Below are 20,306 nucleotides of genomic sequence, written 5' to 3'. Positions count from 1 at the left end.
TAATCAGGGAAGCTGTCTGCACTAGAAGCATCTGTTGCAGTGTGCCTTGACATCTGTTGACAGTCGCCCAGTTTCTATTTTTAATACTGCATTAAAATAATATTCTTATTGTGAATTGTTTTGCTATTAATATTCTTCAATATATATTTAAATGACCTTCACAATTATATCAAAGCTATTTGAAGTCTCTGTCCTTCTGATTCTAACCATATCTGTTTCTAGCAATTGTAGCAACCATTGTTTCAAAACAGTGTAATTTGGGGTCAGTGATAGTAACAGTAATATTGTAAAATAATTATTATCTATCTATTTATTTATTTATTTATTTATTTTATTTTCAGTAATCATTTCTCCAGTCTTCAGTGTCACTTGATGCTTCAGAAATCATTCTAATATGCTGTTTACATGCTAAGGAAACACTTATTATTATTTACTGTTACATTTACTATTATTAAATTGAAAACAGCTGTGCTGCTTAATATTTTTGTGGAAACCGTGATAAATTTCTTTTTAAAAAATTTACTGACCTTTTAAATTTTTAAAGGTGGTGTATGTGTCAACTTATACGATTAGATAAGATTTTATTTCAGATTTACTGTTCCTGTAGGTATGTTCTTTTGTTCTACCACTTCTTACTCATTTGCTTACTTTATTTATAAATCAGATCCAAGTTGTGAGTTTTGCCACAGAACATAACTGGGATTCTCTGGATTTCTATGATGGTGCAGACAACAATGCACCCAGACTGGGCAGCTATTCAGGTGAGAGTTACCAAAAAATACATACTTTTTCCTGTTTTGCGATTGATATCTCTTGACTGAACATATATTTTTTTTCACTCCAGAGGACCCTCATTGTTATATAGCAGGGATTCCCAAACTTTTGTTTTTCCAGCTGTTACAACATGAGATTTTAATTTAATATTTCTAAAGTTTAATAATCAGTTTATGGTCACAGGACATGCAGGTAAACAAATAAAATATTTCATATTTTTAGTAGAAGTTTTATTTTTATTTAACATTATATGTAATAATTCATAAACTCATGAGTTTGGGGTTTAAAATAAGGAATAGGAATAGACTAAAGACTGGACTAGTGTTGCTGTGGGTAGAGGTAATTTTTGTAATCAAAAGGAATGAGGTTGGTTACACAGAGTTCCCCTGGTGAACGTCATTATTCAAAAATATCTCACTGCTGATTGCCATTATTGACCAATTAGAATCAAGTATTCCAGAAAACCACATAATAAGCTTGTGTTATTCAGGTCTCAATTAACATTACCGGAATAGTACATTAGGAGTAATGGAATGCCTCTATCCAAACAAAGTGATCTTTGCTCTTAGTCTTTATAAGAAATGAATTAAAATGAAAACATCAGAGATTCCTCGCTAGAACTTGAAGAAAGTCAATCGTTTGTCATTTTTGGAGCCAGGAAACTTGAAGGAGGCACATCATGCTGTTTATGGCTAGCTAATTAATTGCTATGTCTGGCAGCACATCTAATGGGCACTGCACCTCACCACTCAGCACTTTATTTGTTTGTAAACAGAGCAGCCAGAGACAGTGTACTGATGCTAACAGCTTGTCATTGCTGAGCTCTGATGGCTCAATGGTCTTCTTGTCATCAAGAGACAGTGTACAGTTTTTGGAACAGTGATGGTGGGCTATTTCTGGAGGATGGGAAACACTGCTTTATAGTGTCCTGTTGGGAACTGTGACTTTATCTTGCTTTCAGGGACAGTCAAGGTTTTTATGGCTGCGCTGCGGGAGCAGTAATTGAGATGGTTCCAGCAGCTCAGAAGTTGACCTCAGAGTTGAACTGTACAGCAGGAAGTATTTAAAACAGTGAGGTTGCAGTGTCACAAGACAAATGTTAACAGGTGTACCAAAACTTTTCATCACAGCATGGATATTTAAGATGTGCTCATTAATAAAAGTCTGATGTGGTCTTAGAACACATTTTGGTATGCTCGAAACATCTTTGCTTGGCAATCCACTTTATCTGTTTCGTATTTCAACCCCAGCTAATGTGATTTTGACTGCAAACGTAAAGAATTGGAGCTTTTCATAATCTTCTGCAGTCCATTGCATGCATAACACAGTTTCTTCTTTATCAGGAACCACCATTCCTCAGCTCCTGAATAGCACATCTAACAACCTCTACCTGAACTTTGTGTCAGACATCAGTGTGTCAGCAGCAGGCTTCCATCTGGAATACACAGGTACGACACAACAGCAGAGTGTAACAACATTACTCTATTGATTCCTTTTAAATGTCCAACAGGACGCTCTGTGTTAAATAAAGCCTGCATGTACAACCCCACCCTCTTGGGAAAGTCTTTAGCTTTTCAATTTTCTGTGCACGTAATTTGTATTGGATGGATGGATGAATGGATGGATGGATAGATGGATGAACAAATGAACATATGGATGGATGAATGGACAAATAGATGGATAGATAGACAGATGGCAGGTAGACAGGCACAGTAGACACAATACAAGCACAGACTCACAAATGGATGGTTGGTAGATGGATGGATGGAAAAATGGAAGGATGGATGGACAAATGGCAGATAGACAGGTACAATAGATAGACACAATAGAAATAGACTCACGGATGGATGGATGGATGGATGGATGGATGGATGGACGGACGGACATATGGACGGATGGCTGGACAAATGGCAGATAGACAGGCACAGTAGAAAGACAGACTCACGGATAGATGGATGGATGGATGGATGGATAAATAGACATATGGATGGACAGATAAACAAATGAAGGGATAGTTGGACAAATGGCAGATAGACGGACACAATAGAAAGACAGAATCGGGAATGGACAGACATGGATAAACATAGATAGACAGATACAAGAGACAGAGACGGATGGATGGATGGATGGATGGATGGATGGATGGATGGATAGATACTAGGGGAGATCAAAGGGGAGAATGGCAATGAAAAAAGAGGTGGTCTGTGCCAATAGACATATTTTCATATCAGAATTTGGCAAAATGATCTGTATGGCTGCAGGTGCTGAGCCAGAGAGAAACACCTGTTCCACACAAAACAGAACCAGATGTCCACATTTACACCCATAAAATAATTAGCCAGAAAACATTCTAACGACATGTTTTCAGATATCAGCACATCGAATCCTCACAGGCTTGCTGAAATACAAATCCATCCTTTTAGGAGTTCAGCAACCTGAAATCTTTTCCACACAGTAGCTGTCAGCATTATTCTGTAGAGATTTTTTTTATATATCTGATGATTGCAGCAGTTTTGAACTCTGTGTGTTTACAGCTATTGGCCTAGATACATGTCCAGAGCCTCAGACTCCAACCTATGGGATTAAAGTAGGGGATCGCTACATGGTGGGAGATGTTGTCATGTTCCAGTGTGAGCAAGGATATTCTTTACAGGTGAGGCCAATGTGTTGTTTAAAAGATACAATGCATCTGACTTATTTTGTGACTTTGCAAACAGTTTTGTCATATATTCCTGGAAGCACAGTATTTGTGATTTGAAAATCTGTTTTGTTGTCGTCTAGGGAAATGCTCATATCACATGCATGCCTGGACCAGTGAGGAGGTGGAATTATCCGGTACCTCTTTGCCTCGGTAAGGTCTTATGAAATGAATTGTGGAAGATTGTGTTTCTCAGTTTCAGATTCCCTTTCATCAGCAATTGAATAAGAGGCTCTACGGCTCTGGGTTACGCGAGTTTAGGCTGAAGTTTGATTCATCATCTCCTCCTAAATTCTTCTCCTGTCCCAGCAGGTTTTATTTAATTCCATTCCGAGTTTTCGATCACACTATAGAATATTGTGATGGATTATCTGGTGTTTATTTATGGGCCCGTTTTTAAAGTGAAAGCCAACTAGAGCCTTTATGTTTCAGTGTTTGCCTTCATTTTTCAACTGTTTTGGGCTCAGCCAAGCTGAAAATCCTGAAATACCCAGCTCAATAATTTACCACCCAGCTGCTCGTACACATTCTGAATGCAAGTACTCCCACAACTATGACTTTTTTAATGCTGCTTTCCGGGTTCTTTCTGCTCAACTCAGAGGGCAAAGACATCTCCAAGCTTGAGTTTACATGAGTACTGTTTTTTGTTTCTGCCAAAACTTTTTTCCAAATAAATATCAAGCTTTTTTAACATTAACATGATCAGTAAAGCATTTAGATACATTTGTTCTTCAACACACTTAATAATATGTGAATGTTTTTATTCTTGCTGTTATTTTATGGAAGTTACACTCATAAAGTTATGGTTCACAAACACATATTTGAAAAAACAAGATAGCCCCGCCCATAACTGATGCCATTAGTTGCATTATCATGCACATTTACAGCTGTAATGAAAAATTAAAGTCTTGGCTAAACAAAGTGGCCAGAGTATCCCTTAATACAGTATTTTGCCTGTCTGTAACTCAATTACTCGAGAGCAGAAATGATCAGTTTGGTCAATGATTTGTATGTGTTTGTGGGGGATGCACTCTTCTCCATATGCACCTTGTGTAACACACGATGGAGATTATCTTTGATTGCCAAACTGATGTGCCAGATATCTCTCTCCCTTTCACTGCATCAGCCTATCCGTTATAGCATATCCAGTGTGGCCAGCAGGCTTTCCTACAAGACCAAGTTTGCGTCTTTTTCCTCAGAACAGTTCATCACTGATCAAGGGCACCTTGTTTATCTTTTATATTGCTTTGGCTCATGTTTGAGTTGGCTGTCCCTTGACCTGCCCAATTCCCTTTGCCTCCTTTTCGAAAGAAATTGGAAGGAAGTTTCTACTACTGATATATGCAGCAACATTGTCCAGCCTCTCCTGTGCCAAAACTAGACCTCTCATCCATGAATATTAGCTGTGATCTACATAAAACTGTTGGAATCACGACTTTGAACCCCAGTAGTGTTGGTGCTTTTTATCTTTGTCTTCATGCCTCTAAAAGATACAATAGCTTTTGTTTTTGTGCCAAACAAATAGACTGCAGATCAGAATTTATTTTATTCCAGTATGTTTATTTCTGTTTAAGTGCTTTTCTGCTCCTCTATTTTGCCTCTTCTTAAGCAACAGTTTAATCTAAAAGTAAGTGAAACGTAAAGGACTGAACACAAGGGACTTAATGTAATATGTTACTGGGATTTATCTTGCCAACTGCAGCTTTTACACTGGTTTTGATCTGATACAGTCATTTAGGAATCTGAGGCCCATCTTCTCAAAAAAGCTTTATTGGCCAAAATATGTGCTAAATATTTGGAATTATGTGAAAATTTTGCATGCACACAACACATTATGAGCAAATTAATGAAATTAAGATGAAAAAAGGAGTCATAAAAGCAGTATAATTCTGGCAGTGGAATAATTATGCACAATTTTAAAAATAATTTTAATTATAATAAATTCATTAATTTGAAGTTAATACTACTACTGTATATTATTAGCCAACACATTAATATTGATCAATAGAATATTTATAAATAAAAATTATCTTAGATTATTACATTCTCATTTATTAAATAACAAACACATATATTTAATTTCATGATATGTAATGCATTAATCTAATTAATTTCAACAAATTAAACTTGTATTGAGAATGTTGCTAAATGTTCAGATTAAAAAAACTATTTTAAGGTATATCAGTGTGACATAAAATATTCAGGGTTTTGACTCGTGACTTTTTGTGCTGTATTCATTTAGTGATGCAGTAGAGAAGGAGTGCATAAAGTGCAACACTTTTGGCTGTATAATAAGTAAGTCTTTATCTGTATATTCACAGCTCAGTGTGGTGGATCCATGACGGAGGTTAGCGGAGTAATTCTGAGCCCTGGTTTTCCTGGCAACTACCCAAGTGGTCTGGATTGCACCTGGACGGTCACCCTTCCTATTGGCTTCGGTACGTGCATGGCATTAAACTGTGTAGGAATGAACTACAGAATTATCAGTGTCACTTACTGTGGTCAGCATGTTGTTTAAGGAATCCACGTGCAGTTCCTGAACTTCTCCACCGAAGCAATCCACGACTACCTGGAGATCCGAAGCGGGCCTAGTGAGACTGGTACAGTGATTGACAGGTTCAGTGGGCCGCAGGTTCCTGAGTCGCTCTTCAGCACCACCCATGAAACTAGCTTCTTCTTTCACAGTGACTATTCCCAGAATAAACCTGGATTTCATATTACATACCAAGGTAAGACTTTAACATTTCGCAAGACACATTAAGTGTCTTATTATTGAGGTATATTTGCATTCATCCTCATAAATTGTTTGTTTTTCCTCAGCCTATCAGCTGCAGAGCTGTCCTGACCCCCGGCCTTTTAGGAACGGTATTGTAATAGGCAGTGACTTTAGCGTGGGCATGACAGTGTCTTTCGAGTGTTTACCCGGTTACTCGCTCATCGGCGAGACCTCTTTAACATGCCTCCATGGAATCAGCAGGAACTGGAACAACCCTATACCACGCTGTGAAGGTGGATTTTTACTCTTCCCCTCAATATAAATTCTTTATACACCACCTTTATTTGCTGTTGAAATTGAATGACCTCAGTGTTTCATGCATGCAAACAGCTCACTGGAAGTTATTATGAAAGTGTCATCAGTTGCTTACAGCTGATGAGATTATACGCAAGCTCACGAGTGAGATTTATTGCCTTATCTCAACAATATTACTAGATAATGCGTGATGTTAAACAGAACAAATTCTCAATGGCTCACTGATCCACATTATTTCCCACAGCACAGTGAGGTGATGTCATAGCAGAGCGATCATGGCTATGAGATGAACTTTAGGAGATAAAACCTTTAAAGATGCACTAGGTCATTTTGTTCTTGTTTTGCCAGCTTCTGTTCGTCAATATTATGCAGCCTTGGACTATATACCTACATTTGTTGGCTGAGATTGGAACTGGCTGATTTTTTCTGAAAAGTTCATCAAATAATTTTTTAATTCAAAATAAAGCCATCGTTGCCAAGTAGATTCCAAACGTTTATAAAACAGAGTAAAAATCTAGTTAACAATCTAGGCATGTTTTGAATGAAGATGTTTATATGCACCAGTATAACTAACAACAATATTTGCCTAGATATATTTAGAGACTTCACATTTATATTTTTGATTGATACCAGCCATATGTACAATAAAATAGCTTTTCCTAGGCCACTATTATGGGGTTGTGTGTAATCTTGTTTACATTAACACATATGTTTTTTTAAATTACACAAATGTGCAGAAATTTTATTCAGATGTTCTATTTATACACAAAATGTACTGTATGTTGGTAACATGATTTTTTTCTCTCCCCAAAAGCTCTGTGTGGTGGAAACATCACCTCCATGAATGGCACCATCTTCTCCCCGGGTCACCCAGCTGAATACCCCAACTTCCAGGACTGTGTGTGGAGTGTCCGGGTGCCCCCTGGAAACGGCATCTACATCAACTTCACCGTCCTCAGCACCGAACCCATCTACGACTACATCACTGTGTGGTAAACTCTCATAGGAAATCTTTTAAATATGTCATGATGTCCTTATTAGGAATCAGTTAATATTCGTCAGTGTATGATAAATAATAATAGCACTGAAGAAGTAAGAGAGATGGGACTGCACATGCAGATGAATGAGCCACAAGAACTGAGAGCCATTTGTGCACACTCCAAATGTCCTTCAACGTAAGACACTCACTCGTGTGTGCAAAACAGCCTGCGGTCCTCCGAAAAGCCTCAAAGCACACTTGCTCGTGTCTGTGGAATGAAATCATCCTTTAAATCTCCCCAAAACACTTTTAGGGCTAGCTGCCACCACATTTGCTTGGTTAGGCATCACAGTATCTCTCCATTTGAAAAGTAGTTATATAAATTGCCTTGCGCAGTTCCTCAATTCAGGAGACAATTTTCAGGATTAAATTCTGTTTCGCTTCTGGCTTCCCTAATGTGGTGTCTTGTTACTAAAATGGAAGCTTCACACTTGTTTTGTTTGACTTTGTCTGGTCTTGAATGATACTAGAGGTGCCACCAAATTGCACATTAGCTAAATATTTAGATCTATGTTTAGATGCAGATTTAATATTTTAATGTAAAATTTAAAAATAATTTTAGTTTTAGTGTTTTAGTAGTCTAGTTTAGTATCGTGTTTACAATTATTAAAAAAAAATACAAGTATACTGTTTTTTTTATTTCATTTTATTTCTTCTTATATTATACAATAAAATGTAAACGTCACCTTAAATTTACCTTAATTATCATGTCCAAAGTTTGCATATGCTTGGTTTGTGGGCATAAATGACTTTCTGCAGCTTTTTGTAATAGTTGTGCATAATTTCCCTTTGTCTCTTTAACCTTTCAGGAAAGACTTTTTGCTAATTGGGTATACTTCATTTTATTTGCTTTCTGTAGCTACTGGTTTTGGCCTCCTCATGGAAATTAAGCCCATTTGCTTTGGTGTTTTAGACTCCAAAGGGAGTGTGTCTTCAAACAAGAAGAAATATCTCTTGAGGTTTGGCAGGCTTAATATGAGGAATTATTAAACAACAATACAGATTTTATACTTACAGGTCTTTGAGGTAAAAGTTGCAAAGTACAACATCCAGGCTCCCGAATTTAAGCTTTTTTTTAAGATTTTTGTAACACAGCATGCAACTTTTGAAATTATTGGCATATATGTTATTAGTTGTATGATTTTGAGAGACGGAGTCACGGATAACAGCAGGCTTTAGCCAGAGTTTGTGTCCTTACAGAGTCAGTTAAGGCCAGAGATTTTTGACTAATTGTCTTTCACATCATTGTGACACCCAGTTGTGGGGGAGATTGAATAATGCATTGAAAGAAACCCAGGATAAATCCAGTAATTAATGTCAGCTGTTCACTTTTCATATCAGAGGTTCTTCTTGTTTAAGAAAAATTCCAGAGGGTACTTTTATTTATTAATGGATTCTGCATAGTTTACACTCACCGTTGTGTTAAATAATGCGTTTTTACTACGGATAGAGGTTACATTATTATTGCATTTTTCTTACTTTTTTGCTCTGTACAATCTGCAATTGAGATTGCATTTATGTTGCATGTTGCAGTGCTAGTCTGTCCCAAAACCTGCTTGACAACGTGCTCTACTAAAATTCGTGAACAAACTTGCAAACAAGCTTCTGTATTTCTCTCTGGGTGCTCCGTCGGTTCCTCAGTGTGCTGCTACTAGTGACCATCTCATGCATCATAGGTGACCTAGATAAAAAAGTGTCTTCTTGTTCATTAGTCCAGCTCTATCGTTCATGTACAGAACAAAGACTTTATGCCTTTCTGCTGGGCTGGCCTAATGTAAAGACAGCAGCAGATATGGCAGGAAGATAGCTTAATAAACTACAAGACACAGAGAAATTACTGCCTGTTTTGGAAATGTGCTTCTCGCTTTTTCTTGCAGTCAATAATAGGGGAAATATTGCTGTCTCCGCTTAAAGTCCCATTTCAGACAATATGGCTCATAAAAGCAGCGTTCAGCGATGTACTGCTGCAGAAATCAGTCTTAAACTATAAAGCACGTCTTTTATTTACTCTCAGTGTAATTGCAGAGTCATTATTTTTGTTGGGCCACTAGGTTAAAGTAACGTTTCAGTGACTTAAGGTTCATAAAGCAATTTTAAGTGATAAAGTGCAGTGGAGATGAGTCTTAAAATGTTTAATTTATTTACTCTGTTTAACTGCAAATTCTTTACTGGGTGTTTCAGAGCACAAAAAAGAGAAGAATTTGCACTTGCCGTATGTGTTTTTTGAGGCCCTGATTTAAATGCAGAAAGTATATTTGATGTTATGCCCACTTATAAAGCTTTTTTCCATCTTTTGTTCATCATTTAATGAATTACTGCATGCTGCCATGATCAACAGAAAAACTTTTAACAAATTCTCTTTACCACCCACAATAACTGCGCCAGGTGAACAATTTTGTAAACAAGACGGAATGTATAATGAGCTTCATTTTCCTAGAAAAGAGGTGTGCTTGTACTGAAAAGAGTGACAATGACTTAATTTTAAAACTCGGACTCCATTTATTGTAGATTGCAGGTGATTTTTGTGCTGAAACAACTTTTTTTTTAGAAATCCTTTGTTTCCAAACCCATTAGATAAGTTGACTTAGGCCTGAGTCATGAGATCAGTCATTCTGGATGTAGCTTTGTAAATCTCGCTTCATTTCTGTTTTTTGCAGGGATGGTCCTGACCAGAGTTCGCCCCAGATCGGTCAATTCAGTGGTAACACAGCCCTGGAGTCTGTCTACAGCACTTCTAATCAGATCCTCATCAAGTTCCACAGCGACTTCAGTGGAAGTGGTTTCTTTGTGCTTAGTTACCATGGTGAGATGCCACTTCAGGTTGCATTCATAGACATGTTTTACCAGTTTATCCAATAAGAGCCTCACACAGACTGCTTTAACAACACAAATTGCAGTTAAACAGTTGACCCAACTGTTTAAACTCTATATCTTTTGAGTCTGTGAGAGGCTGAATGATTTACACTTATCCGCTCAGAGGAATTTTAATTGAGGGCAAGTTATACATTCAGACTTTGTAGCCTCATTCCTCATGTGTATGTAAGCCACCTAAACATGCTGGATCTTCTGTATAAATTATTCCTTAGGCTTGTTTAATTTTAGCCTTGGTGCTAAACAGTGTGAGATGCTTTTCAAGAACCTGAGGTGATCTGCAAACAGGAATTAACATTGTTTGATTCAATAAATATCTGTCATCACTGTGTCATTTCAATCCCCACCAGACATTTAAAGTGGCTTACATATGCACTGATCATATTGACTTGAGTCAGGTTGCTGACTAGTATTTATAGTTTATTACATGCTTTCATATTGTTTCTGGGCCCATGTCAGCTGTCACTCGGGGCTTAATGATCCTGAGATGCATTGAAAGAAAATGACCAACAGTCTCAAGGTTATCTTTAATGTTCGCTGAATAGTCTAGTTTGTATATTTTCCATTTAGTTTCTCTAAATCCTTTATTAAATGGATAGTCCTAAAAATGAAAAGGATTTAATTTACGTATGCTCATGTTAAAAATGTATAACTTTCTTTTTGCTGTGGAACACAAAAGGAAAGGTTTTGAAGAATATTCACACTTCTCTCTTCCATCCTGACCTAAAACCAGCTTTACGTGAGGAACAGTCTAAAATTTAAGTTGATAATCACTGGGCACCATTGTATGGCAAAGAGCAGCAACTCAACCTTTTTTGTTCCACCAAATAAATTTTCAGGTTAAAAAAGAAAAGAGGATCGCAGAATTTTGGAGAATCTTTCTTATGCATGTTTAATGTTGTGTGTTTTCAGATGTGAAGTAGAAAACTCTTGTTGTGAGTTTTTATGCTCCAGACCATATTGTTTTATCATTCAATGAGTTGAAATTCTTCACCCGTCTTTCGTGGATTGAATTGCAGATGGCTAATTTTGCATCTGCAGATATTTTAGTCTGTGATGCACATACATAAAGAGAAAGGATCGTCTATATTTACTCAGATTTGCCCTGGGAATACCCTGTTCCATCATAATGAGTTTAGCTTTGATTCCGTTTGATTCTGAGTAAATGGGACACCAAGCCTGAAAGACAACTTTATTTCCACCAACTGCTTTGATATGAATTAGTAAAAATTACCATCCATTAAACTGAAATATTCATCTAGTATTTAGTGTGTTATCTAATCATATTAGGGCTCTGTCGGGTCTGCCAATCTGCTCTCTGATGTCGCATCCTCTAGTGTTTTAAAGGCAATCTAGCTAAAGCAGCTTAGACAGGAATCTATGGAATATGATTATGAGCTCGGAATGGGCTCTCAAATGCAGAGATCATGCCCTCCAAATTCACTCAGGTTTATTAGCGGGGCTTTACTCAATATTCCGTCCAGACACCAAGGACATCAAAGAGGCATCTCTGAGTTAGAGAAGTGCCAAGTAGCCCATTTTAACGACTTAATTCCGAAGTCTCATTCTAATGGCTCTCAGAAGTAAGCATACTCACTCACAAACTATCCATTTCCGGTCCGTGATTCATCAAAGAAAAACTCCAGACAACAACAAAGAAGGTTTGTAATTGAATAAATTCAGTGTGTGGGGGGTTTCAAATCACAGCCCTCTGTTGTTTTTTCCCCTCCTTTTTCACACCCACTTGAAAAGCCTCTTGTAGGGAAGTATAGTGTCTTCAGCCACATGGCCGCTGATCAGAGCGTCCACCCTCATCTCTCTGGGCTGCCCCTTTTGTTGCCGTTCCATTTTGGCCACTTACCCCAAAACACAACAGGGAACCCGTCAGGAAGCAAACTGAGAAGGAGCCACATGCTAAGTGGGCTTCAATGGTTAATTAGTGTGTTTCCAACTCAGTCTTCTGAAACCTCAACTTGGCAAGAGAAGACAAAGCCAAAGTCTTCCATCTCATAATGTCCTCAAAGCGAAGAGCTCAAAGGTTTCTGATTCCATCTTAATCAGTGTGAAGTCGTTACAATTAGGGCTTCATGTCAAACTTTGAATCAGCTCAACTGCTTCGAGGTCCTGTTGCATTTGCAGTTTTCATTAACACCAGAATAATTAACTCGCCAATTACACTGTGCAAAGCTACTTGGTAATTATCATCAACACTCCGGATATCTATACATTGCACAGGAAAGGGCCACAGCACTATTATACTCACACAACAAATGCATTACTTATGCAATCCATAGCAAGATAAATGTTCGGTTAATTTCTTCTCCTCTTAAGTGATTCGCTCATTATGCAGGTCGTTTTGTTCTTGGCATTTTCAACGACTGTGACACGCTCACTTGCTAGCGCGTGTATCCGCTGTCAGATGTAAGCGATTGATAAGGCCCTGTGCTAACGTCGCAGAACGGCCCGTAGCGCAGTGATAGTCACCCTTCCATGCGCCTCAGTGTCACCCTACTTAATCACATCGTTATTTGTCACGGCAGGTTCCTCTGTCATTAGTTCTGACTAGATGCCAACGCGACTGTGCCGAACGTCACACTGCGCCAGGCGGTTTTTTTTTCAGAGACGAAAGATTTCATTGAAAAATAATGGGCTGTACCAAAATAAAATGAGAAGCATTACGAAATATGACAATTAATATTATTTACATCAATGTTTGTCTGTGCAAAAGCGATGCCAGGGATGCAGCAACTACCTTTCCTTCCTAAAAAATGGCGTCAATATAAAAGGGTAAAAAGTCACGTGAGTGCTTTCATGTCGCTGTGATTGGCTCATTGTCTTGATATGATAAAGTGTTTAACATGAAAATAAGTTTGACCACACACATGTACAAACATGTGCAGTGGCATTAGCAAAATTTTGGTGAAATTTCAGCATAGTGATGTATGAAGCACAGTTCAAAAAGAAGTCTCTTATGAACCTGTTCGAAAATCTGCTAGGGGAAATCTTTCGCCCTCACATGAAATTAATTTTCATTATTTTGAGATGGGGTATTGGATGGGGCAAAGAGAACTTTAGGAAACTTCTGTACAAATGAATACATTGATTAATTATGCATATGCTTTTTGTTACATAACTCCTCAAATCTTTGTAACCATATCTTTCATTCTCTTTTTTTGCAGCCTACCAGTTACGAGTCTGCCAGCCTCCAACAGAAGTGGCAAACGCAGATATCCTAATGGAGGATAATGAGTTGGAGATAGGTATGAACGCATGCATTTGCTATTATTAATAAAAGTGGTTCTGATTCTGTTCAGGTTGGTTTGAGATCCAGGAGTGTGATTTTTTTTTTTTTCCAATGTTTTTCCCAACTTTAATAACATTACTCTGTTTGCTTTTCTCTAATACCCGTTACGATTCTCATTGAGAACTGTTCCCCTAAATATAAAAACTCTGTCATGATTTACGTAACCTCATGTTGTTCCAAACATGTGACTTAATTTCTTCAGTCGAACACAAAAGAAGCCATTTGAAAAATCCCTTTTTTATGTCTATACAAAGAAAGTGAAAAGGGTACAGTGTTGTTTTGGACCCCACCGACTTTGTACAGACAAAAACAGTTCTTCGGAACATCATCTTTTGTGTTCCAAATAGGAAAATCAAATGTTCGGAACAACATGAGGGCACATGAATCATGAAAGGATTTTCATTTTGGGAAATTCTCCATTAAGAGTTGTTTTAATCAGATCAGGCACTGGGATTTTTATGCAATTTATGTTCCTTGCAAAAAATGTCATACATTTCCACTCCACCTGTTACAGGAGTCTCAACTCATTCCAGCCAGCTGTCATCTGCCCTCAGCGCCAAAGTGACTACTAAAATAGTACCCTAAACAAGACCCGTTTGTAACGCAAGCATTTCACCCACAGGCGTGTTGGCACAAATGATCAAACCTGGCTTTTCTGGTGCTATAGAAATTAGGCCAATACTGTAAAGGAGATTCACGTTGCCCTGTTGCCTAGACACTGGCAGTGCATAGGAATGCCTCTCCGCATAGGAACGCTTCAATGCATCACATGTTAGATGTTTTCCAGGTGCTTACTCGTGATTATTTTTAGATAGGCGACGGTGGCGGCATTTCATTAGACAGGGCTACAAACGCTGCTGTTTTACAGCTCAATTATCAACCTCTTCAAGTTTAACATTAAAATATATACATCACGCCCATATCTGTGGCATCTATCTCCATTAAAACCAAGGAGGTTCACTGTCCCACCTAATTAAATGGATGCTTAATCATTGCGACTCTCTTTCTCTCTTTGCATCTCAGGTGATATTATCCGCTATCGCTGTCACCCCGGATTCACCCTGGTGGGGAGCGAGATTTTAACATGCAGGCTGGGAGAACGGCTACAGATGGACGGACACCCTCCTTCCTGCCAAGGTGGGCATGCTCTTCAAGAACAAAGCCCCTTAAATGGCACAGACCCAACAGCTTCCATTTACCAGGATTATGTGTCTAATGCGTCCTCTTTTAGACAGCGGAACCAGTGCAGAACTGGGGTTAAAGGTTTCAGCATGTTAGAGCGTGTTGCCATGGAAATGTCCAACCTCCGTCCACAAGTAAATGGCAGGATATTGGGATGGCTAGACTATAAGCTCAAATCACTCAGACGAGCATCATACATGTAATGGAGGGTAAAATGTGATCAGAGGCGGTATTGCTGATAGCCCATGAAGAGCTCAGTCATTCCCTGTCACTGCTCCTTCCCTTACATTCGCTGTTGATGAGTGATGCGGCTCTTGGAGTTTAGTGGCTCAAACAGCTGCTGCCATTAATCTTTCATGGCTCCATCCTTCTCCCTGCATCCCCACGAGAGAGCACTCACTTTGTTAGAATTTGTCCTGTGCTTAGATTCAGGAAAGTGCCTGGAAACGGTAGTTCGATCATTTGTCATGCACATTAAAGCGGGATAAACAAAGTGAGCCATGGAGCAGGAGAGCTCATGAAGTGTTTTGCAAAGTATGTAACATTTCAGGCTGACTTGATGAAAAATTGTGGAAAAATATTTGATTTTTTTTTTTCCCAAGATGACAGATGATGGCCACCATCTACAGTTTCTGAGGAAATATGGTCGCAGGCAAATAATTTGCTGCTTTAAATCTAAGGAATTAATAAGATCAATTGATACCAGGCCTGATTTCATTAATAGCTGAACTAAAGTAATTCAGTTGGGTTATTGTTCTACAACTTTAGTCTTGGACTCACAACCCCACGCACAGAAAATAATTCCGCGCAGAGCTGCAATTCCACGTTTTCAAACAGAGATGGCGACAAAGAGGCAAAACTTACGGACTGCAGATTTAAATTTGTTCTGCTGTTTTGTAGTTTAGTTTAGCTGGACTGAACAGAGTAACTTTGTTGAGTAACATGAAATATGAGGTAGAGTAGTACCATATAAAATATGCCCATCTTATTGATACACAAACCCTATGATTATCTGCTATGTACAAAATCAATAATTAATAAAAATGTGTCTTTTCCCCTCATAGTGCAATGTCCTGCTCATGATGTCCGATTTGACTCATCTGGGGTGATTTTGAGCCCTGGGTATCCAGACAGTTACCCCAACCTACAGATGTGTTCTTGGAGCATCAACGTGGAGAAGGGCTACAATATCACCCTGTATTTTGAGTTTTTCCAGACAGAGAAGGAATACGACATTCTGGAAGTCTTTGATGGTAGACTTTTTTTTTTCACTTAAACTAGGTTGTTATTGTAAAAGTGTTTAATTAATAGAGATTTCTGCAACATATGCAACACCGAGTTCACACAATCCACAAAGTGATCAAATTGTTTTTCTTTTCACTGTCATTTTTTTTAAATGCAACATGAAAATGAAATTGAAATTGAATGCAAGATGAATTGATATCTAATAAGAGTGTGAATATGCCTTTCACAGGGTAGTCGACATTTGTAGCCAAGGCTGTTATCATCTACACTTTCTCTGCTTTGCCCATTTTCGAGATATTTTTTCAAAAAGTAATTTCAAAAGCCTTAGTCAAATTGTGTTCCAACTAAGCATTAGGTTCTTTTATGAGTTTCATCTTTTTTGACAAGTGTAATTTGGTGTAACAGTCCTCCTGCAAATTGTCTTTCTCTTCTATTTCTTTTAAAGGACCAACAATTCATAGTCAGACACTGGCTACATTGAGTGGTGACCTCCCCACACCCTTCAACATCACCACCACTGGCCACCAGCTTCTTCTGCGCTGGTCAGCTGACCACGGCACCAATAAGAGGGGGTTCCGCATCCGCTATGTCGGTGAGTATCAAAGTATGTATCCATTTAAATCTCTTTTATTGCTTGCACGTTTTCCGTCTCTAGTCTTGAATTTGAATGCGCATGCATACTTTGAGCTGAGGAAGTGTGTTTGGGAAGTTGTCATGAAATAATGTGGGGTAGATGACCTGCAGTGTAACTTATTATACTGTTAATTAAAAATAATACATAATATCTCCTATTTTTGCATTTAGATTACCTTGACTAACACAAACTTTTAAAACGCTAATAATTCATTAACTCTGTCAATATTAATCTGTAGCAAATCCCATGTTTTATACTGTGCGGTATAATGTTTAATTGTATGTAGTTTTTAGTATTTTATTTAATACTAGTATAATATTTGGTATTTTCATTTTCATTTATTTGGACAAAATACTGTAGAATTGACATTAGCCATTTATTGATTGTCAGCCATAACATAAAAAATACTGTAATTATTGGTTTATTGGTATTGGTCAGACTTTTAAAGTTGACGCATCCCTTTTTAAAAAAATTTAAAACTGCAGGACAATTTAAAGAAATAGATCACAATTAATCATAAAATCAATAAATCAAAATTGTCATTATTTACTTGACCCTGCATTTCTTCTATATACATTTTATTATTAATATAAACCTAAAATCTGCATACTGATAAGGAAAAAAGTTATTGCATGTTATCTGTCAACTACCAATGTCTGTCAGAATCATATGAGTGTGAGTGCATGTGCATGTATATCTTTGTGTGTATTTGTGTGAACATAGATGGTCATGTACCTGCTGATAACATTTCTTTGTAGAAGTGACTTTGTCTGTTAGGTTCTTTGATGGATTTATTTTGTCTTCGTTGCCCAAGAGAGAGGTACACACTACCTTACTTTAGCTCATATATGTTTGACAAATGTCCTTTGCAGTTTAGGTCGTGCACTTTACAGTTTCTCTGAAAAAATCATACTGACAGAACAAGAAAGGGCTGAGACCCATTGGCCCCATAGTGCACCGTGGTTAAGTGAATGCTACACTTGCTGTTGTGGATGTCAACCAAAGACCTGGGGACTCCAAGTACACATATTGCACTCTTTTTCTTTCTTTTTTTTTTTTACCACACCTTGCCTTTCAATTCCTCAAGCTTGAGTGTGTGTGCTCAAATGTAGTAGAGCGGACTGAACAGGGACAGACAAATCTACAGGATAAGGGCTGTCTGTGGTCACTTAAAGCGGATAGTTTCCCTAGTGTTTTTTCCACAAAAAATACTTTTTACAGACATGGGAAATGCACTATTCTCATGGCCATGACCACCTTTTAAGTCTGTGTAATAACAAAGTTTGTTAAACCTCATGATCATGTAATTCAGGATGATTTGAGAATGATTCAAAGAGCGTCCTGTGCTTCAAAGAAAACAAGAATGTTTGACCATTATTTTATCTTTTTTTTTAATCAAATTTTTATCAAATATTTTAGACACCACTGTTAATGTTGTGTAAAATCTTGATGATGAAAAATCAATGTTATTATGTTATTTTATTAAATGTTTTGTATTTTTGTATTATAGCACTGCTTTAAAAAAATCTTAAATTTTTATCCCAGATTTAAATTAGAAACCTAGATTTTAAATATGGTCTCATAATTTTAGACACTGCTCTATATAAATTGTAATGTAAAATGTTGCAGATGAACAATCCATATTGTTGTTATTTGTCATTTTTATTATCTGTCCTTGTTTTTGTTGGTGTATGTGCAATTTTCAAGAAATGAAATACTGAGACTTTTACTATATAACATCATTATTCGTTCTATAATCTGGGCTGGGAACCAAAAGGTTCGAACCCGAACAAGGGGCAATCCTGAGGCAATCCTTGAGCTATGACCATTGTGCCCTTCAGCAAGGCACTTAACCTCGGGTTGCTCGGGGGACTATTCCTATAACTCTATTAATTCACATGGTCATATGGCAGATAAAGACTTTATTGTGTACTTTATTGAGTAGTAATGTGCATATCACATTGCTGCAGTGGCAAGTGCTGAAATTTATTCTCATATCAACACAGCATGTCGATTTTAGTTTCTAAGTGCTTTGGAGTGTTATAAAATCCACCCTACCTCACGAGTCAATAGCTTTCCTTCACTTGCTCTTGCTCTTTGCAGTGAGCAACATATTTTCACTTAGCAATATTTCCTCACTGACTTTCCATCATAAGGGCTTGATTCCTTTCAGGAAGGCCATTTCTGCCGGAGGGTGCCAGCAGTGCTCACCTCACTTTTGTTTTCCATCACAGTTGGATGTTCTGAACTCAAATTTAACTGTTGTTATGGCCGCACATCCTGGCTGAACCGTTCAGCTGAAGCCTGGAGTGAATTTAACCGAATGAGGTGCCCGTGCGAATGGAGGTCAGATGCTTACACTTCCTCTATCCTGCCAGTTTGAGATATAAATAGGCCTCGTACCTACATCCTCTTCACTCTTCTGTGATTGGTGCAGGTGCAGAAGAAAGTCATGTAAGGCCTTGCGTTTCGGAGTATCTTTGAACTGAGATGAAATGCAAACTGACATCCCACGTTCGAAGTGCTTTTCAGGCTTTAGCCTCCTTTCAGTTGTTTTCGGCTTGTGAAATCAATGATGAATGGCTTGTTCATTTCCGTCGTTAGGATATGAAAATTTCCACATCAGCATGTTAATACTTTGTTTCAGTTCAAAGGCTGAGAATCAGTTTGAATTCACTCAGTCTGTTGTGAAACTTGAGTAGAGCCAAGTCTAACATTATGAAAGCTTCTTTCTGTCTGTGGAGCTCTCTGTTGCTGTCAAGGTCTCTCGCTGAGTTTGATTGACATGGTTATTGATGTGCTTATGTTTGGTTTCAAGCCAAGTGTGTGACTACTGTGCCTTCAGAAAGTATTCAACCCCGTGAATCTTCTCACATTCTGATCCCTTACACCATCAGATTGTAAAACATATATTAAAACACAATATTTTTATCTCTGCTCTAACCATTCAATACATGTATCATGTAGTATTTGTACTCCAGGAAGGCTAATTTTTTTTATCATTTATTTTATCTTCCATATAAATTTCATTAATTTGGGTCCACCTTTTGTTTACAGCAATCTTTTTCATTTTATTTTAGAGAATTGTGGGGAAGTGAGAAGAAATAATCCTATTAAAAATCAATTCAATTAACTTGTCACATAATAGCAAAATAAATAATTTTATACATTCTGAATGCACTGTTTATGCATGGCATGCTTATTATTTTTCAAAAATACGTTATTTGAGAATTGTTAATGAGAATTATTAAACCATTAAAATGTGTGGTGATGTTTTTCAATAATAACAGGTTTTTTGAAAGGTCCTCGTTTTTCAGATTTAAGATGCATATTTGAAATTACTGTACAAATGCATTTGTTTACAGCATAAGTATTGATAAATATAGGCATATTTTTTATACAGTGACGCCAAAAAGCATTTATACACTTATGCCACACGCTGTGGATTCTATTACATTAGATAACAAATCAAACCATTTGTTTTTAAATAAATATAGCTAAAGGACCTTTCATATGAAACACAGACAC

The 20,306-nt window shown here is 37.6% G+C and overlaps 1 protein-coding gene across 1 annotated transcript in view; it reads left to right on the top strand.

Moving 5' to 3' along the window:
• LOC306885654 (CUB and sushi domain-containing protein 3-like) overlaps positions 1 to 20,306 on the top strand; it is a 405,244-nt gene that overhangs the window by 328,307 nt on the left and 56,631 nt on the right. The window contains exons 36-48 of the mRNA XM_079442324.1: positions 665 to 761; positions 2,118 to 2,222; positions 3,309 to 3,427; positions 3,556 to 3,625; positions 5,794 to 5,910; positions 5,992 to 6,201; positions 6,293 to 6,481; positions 7,318 to 7,495; positions 10,200 to 10,345; positions 13,593 to 13,673; positions 14,741 to 14,854; positions 15,964 to 16,152; positions 16,590 to 16,748. Coding sequence (XP_079298450.1) covers positions 665 to 761; positions 2,118 to 2,222; positions 3,309 to 3,427; positions 3,556 to 3,625; positions 5,794 to 5,910; positions 5,992 to 6,201; positions 6,293 to 6,481; positions 7,318 to 7,495; positions 10,200 to 10,345; positions 13,593 to 13,673; positions 14,741 to 14,854; positions 15,964 to 16,152; positions 16,590 to 16,748 — 1,774 coding nt within the window. The remainder of the gene's footprint in view (positions 1 to 664; positions 762 to 2,117; positions 2,223 to 3,308; positions 3,428 to 3,555; positions 3,626 to 5,793; positions 5,911 to 5,991; positions 6,202 to 6,292; positions 6,482 to 7,317; positions 7,496 to 10,199; positions 10,346 to 13,592; positions 13,674 to 14,740; positions 14,855 to 15,963; positions 16,153 to 16,589; positions 16,749 to 20,306) is intronic.

The sequence above is a fragment of the Barbus barbus genome (genome assembly GCF_936440315.1).
Source record: "Barbus barbus genome assembly, chromosome: 19".
Classification (NCBI taxonomy): domain Eukaryota; kingdom Metazoa; phylum Chordata; class Actinopteri; order Cypriniformes; family Cyprinidae; genus Barbus; species Barbus barbus.
The sequence above is the reverse complement of the archived record's forward strand: the minus strand, read 5'-3'. Positions and strand labels throughout refer to the sequence as shown.